At 35.0% G+C, this 4,176-nt stretch overlaps 1 protein-coding gene across 1 annotated transcript in view; it reads left to right on the forward strand.

Moving 5' to 3' along the window:
- The window catches only part of LOC103505105 (unconventional prefoldin RPB5 interactor-like protein), a 16,493-nt gene extending 12,854 nt beyond the window's left edge, over nt 1–3,639 (forward strand). The window contains exon 3 of the mRNA XM_026820483.1: nt 3,623–3,639. Within this exon, the coding sequence (XP_026676284.1) occupies nt 3,623–3,624 (2 nt within the window). The 3' untranslated portion in view covers nt 3,625–3,639. The remainder of the gene's footprint in view (nt 1–3,622) is intronic.
- Nucleotides 3,640–4,176: the final 537 nt, after the last annotated feature.

Raw genomic sequence — 4,176 nt, forward strand, 5'->3', positions numbered from 1 at the left:
CCGCGCCCCCCCCCCCCCCTCGACAAAATCCTGGACACGACCCTGGCTACTATCGACTCATTCAAGTTTTCAAGTAGTTATAAAAGCATGTAGGTACTTTGTTAACTTTTTTCGCGTTCACCCTGTAAATACTTACCTATATAAAGTCTGTCTGGTACCTATGTAACTGTAAATCTATATAAATTAAATTTTTCTTTTGTCTTTCAGCATCACGTTGAAAAAAATCTGGTGTGAATATCACACGACTTTCCATAAATAAATCGTGATTTAGCCTACATCCTATTTATTTTGAGGCCAACCCACTCGGGAGTGGAAAAAAAAAAAAAAATCGGTTTTATGTACCTACATAGGTACTTTGTACATTGAATATTTCTAACCTCTTAGTCAGTACAGCTGAAAACCATCAAAAAGCTGTCAAAATTAGGTCGAAACACAGCTAACCGTTACTTTGATGAATGAAAAGTAGTTACTATAGAGCCGAAATGCCGCCAACCGCTGCACCGATTTTAACCAAAAGTTTCGTGTTGCATCATTGTCACATTTGTAGCCTACATACCAAATTTCAAGTCTAGCTCTTACCGTTCTTGACTTATTTTGTTTACACACACACATATACACACACGGACCAATGGCTGAAACTTTTAATGTAGGCTCTATTTTGATACAAAAAAAAAAAAATAATAGAAAGTAAAAATCTAAATCACGATTTATTTGTGGTGAAGCCGAGATCTGTCTTTTTTTATTCAAATCTAAACTAAACGTGCTACATTTTCGCTGCAGGCGGTTTTTCAAAAAGACCTACAGATTTGCCGTAATTTCCATTTAAAGGCATTTTTGAAAATTTCTTTCGATTTATTTTGTAAATAACTTTTTTAGAAATCATTTGACAAAAAATATAGCGAAACAAAAGTTGTAGATAATTTTCTTAGCAATAAATGATGTATATTATGTTTATATTTAATGCACAGGGACGCAGCTACGGCCATTCTTAGGCGGAGCGGCCTGTTTTCCTTACCTAAAATTTACACGGGGAAACACTCGCAATGCTTTCTAAAAAAAAAAAAAAAATAAATAAATAAATAACCCGTAGGAAACTAATTTTTTGCCAGATGATAGAAGACCTTGATTGATTAAGTTCCTCGAAATTTGGATGTTTTCCTCCATGTGCTTCCTCAGATACGACCACTTGAATGTAGCTCTGCGAGCCTTTGCGGAAATGCCGATATGCCCATTTTTGAAAATAATTAATAAAAATAATAGAAAGTAAAAATTAAAACTAAATTTACCTTACATGTCGTTTGTCACAATAATATTTTGTATTCAAAAATGGAACTCAACTCCTTTACAGTATAGGTACCTACTGGAACTGCCCAATCGAGAATAAAGTTTTTGATTGTCAATTTAAGAAAAGGAAAACGTCAAATTTTAAAAACTTCACAGAATCCAAAAAGAAAGAAAGAAAAAAAAAAAAAAACAATTTCATTGTGGTTCAATTCGTACAATGTAAGAAGCGCACTAGAGTACTCTATCAAAGGAACCTGTCAGGTGGCATATTATGTACAAATACAAAGAAAGTAAAAATTGACCATCCATAATCGTCCAAGTCTTGTTTTTTTCTCTCTCTCTTATGGTGGTGCAAAATTGCCCTCAATGGTGCAAAGTAACCCCAAGTTACCTACATATAATCCCTATTACACATTGAACTTATCACTAGTTCTCAAATAAAAGAAGCTTGGTAAATCAGCCCTCCTCACCTCCCGAAATTTCTCATCTAATCAAAATTTTGGGCGAGAACCGCTGCCTATGATAAAAATATGTATTTTAATAACTACAATTTTATTTATTTTAAATTTAATAGCGCTCAGAATTTTGTTATTGATTAGGTAGAAATGTATCTAATAGTTTTTCTACTTACCTAAGAGACGTGAAAAATAGAAAGAAAAAAAAAAATCCAGCTCAAAAAGAAAGAAAAAAAAAAAAGAACTTCACAGGAACGTTGGAACACACAAACTAAACAGTTTTACAGTTCCCATGATGAAAATGTTGAAAAAAAAAAACCAATGGGGTAATAAAAATACAGAAAGGAAGAAAAAAAAAAAAAATACGAGTGAAACAAAATAAGTTAAACCCAACTAAGCCAGGGCACAAGGAAGAATGATGTATGAAATGTTCCATCTGAAAACAAGAGGTCAGATGTTGAAGATAAAAAGTAGGAGGTCAGGTTGATAAGCCTCAGCATTTTCATTGGTCAGCCTTTCCGAGTTTGAGTAATTTGTTCACACTGGACTGCATTAGGGTGCATCTAGACTACAGTCGACTAGAAACACTTCCCCACTATTTTTTTTTTTAGATTCAGCATGGCTGAACCAAAGATATTCCGCTTTGGACGTACACACTTCTTGCTGCCATAGGCCAGTTAATATGTATTTTCAATGGTTATCTGAAAGAGGACCTCTGAGTGAAATTTTGCTTTTTCATGTTAAGGAATTTGTTTTAAGACATGGGTTTCTGTGGGGGAAAAAACAATAATTTATTTAAATTCATGCTGACCTTTTATGAAGGTTAGCTAAACTACAGTATATCCATCATTTACCTACATCATACAGGGTGTCCACCAATGTATGACCCACTCAAATTGCTTCGAATCTGTTGGAATTTTCGAAAAATAAACAAGCTGGGCCCGTCCCTCCGGGAATTTTTTAGCCTGTAGTTTACTCGATCGTGGTTAAAGAAAATTAGTACCTATGTACTATTATTACTCGCACTGCATGATCAAATAAATGATCTTGTGTGAAAAATCACACAAGATCATTTATTTGATTATTTCAATAGCTGCACTAGAAAGTTTTTAATGCCCATTATTACCATAAAAACGGCAAAATTTCTTGAAATCACCGATTCTCGAACCCGTAACTCCTTAACTGTCAGTCGGAGAGTTTTTAAAGTGGCACCAGTCGATTTTTCGGAGAAAAATACATTACATTAGATGACATATTTTTTTGTACATAAATTTCAACTGGAAACTTGTGAGGCTCAAAAACATTGTTACACTTCTTACATGCATTTTCCCTATGCTAAATACATAGGAGAATGAGAAGTGAACAGCATGTATATTGAACGCATTTTCCGGGAAAACGGTTGCTCCTATGAGAAAGTGCTTATAGTCATTTTTGTAGGAAATTTTGTCCAGAACAATTTGGGATTTGCGCTAGGATTTACGGTTTCTTAAATAGAAGCAAAAAACCTTGAAACTCGCGACTTACGCCCTTCTGGTGTCACAACGGTAAGTTGTAGGACAAAATGGAAGTAACAATTTAGAAGGGAATTTAATTTTCAACAAAATCGATCGGAATACTTTTTTCGCTAGAACCGACGGTTTTTGAGATATTTGCAAAAAAAAAAAAAAAACTAAAAAAAGTCACGAAAAATGACACTTACGCCCTTCTAGTTCCGCTAACCGTTAAGTCTCGGCTTGAGACTTTTGACCCCTTATTCAGGACACCATCCCGGACCTTTTGGGCAAAAAATCAGAACTACACCATTTTTTTCCGTCAAACCTTAATTTTCGGGCTTCGTTTCCTGGACTATATCTGAAATGTACCTGTGTGACATATCATTTCAGGATGTTTTTCCTTCATAAATCACATGTGGTGACATCAGATTTGGATTGAGACCATTTTTCGCAAATTCGCAAAGTTGGCGAATCGACAAAGTGATTGAAATGCACCTGTGTCAGATTTTGGATTGAGACCATTTTTCGCGAATTCGCGAAATTTGCAAAAAAATGGTGTTTTAAAAGATAAAACAACTACCCTGAATTTCAGCTTCTCATCTTTAGCCGTTCAAAAAATATTCAGAAGTCCCCGGACTAAATAAACACTGTATGAAGAACATGTTTCTAGCTCAGGGACGGAACTCGGATGGTAAATTTCAGATATGGGACGGAACTCGGAGCCCCCCGTCACCCACAAAAAATTCATGGAATATAACAGTACAGGATGGAATGTGACAATTTTAAGTAACCTATGTTACCCGGAGTACTCTTTTTAACCACAAAAAATTTCATCAAAATCGGTCGTGCCGTTTTCTCGTGAAAAGAGGACAGCGAAGGATCTATTTCAGCGTAACATACATACATACAAAAAAATTCTCACTATTTTATATTTCAAGCGAACC

Source organism: Diaphorina citri, unplaced genomic scaffold (genome assembly GCF_000475195.1).
Source record: "Diaphorina citri unplaced genomic scaffold, Diaci psyllid genome assembly version 1.1 scaffold150, whole genome shotgun sequence".
Lineage (NCBI taxonomy): Eukaryota > Metazoa > Arthropoda > Insecta > Hemiptera > Psyllidae > Diaphorina > Diaphorina citri.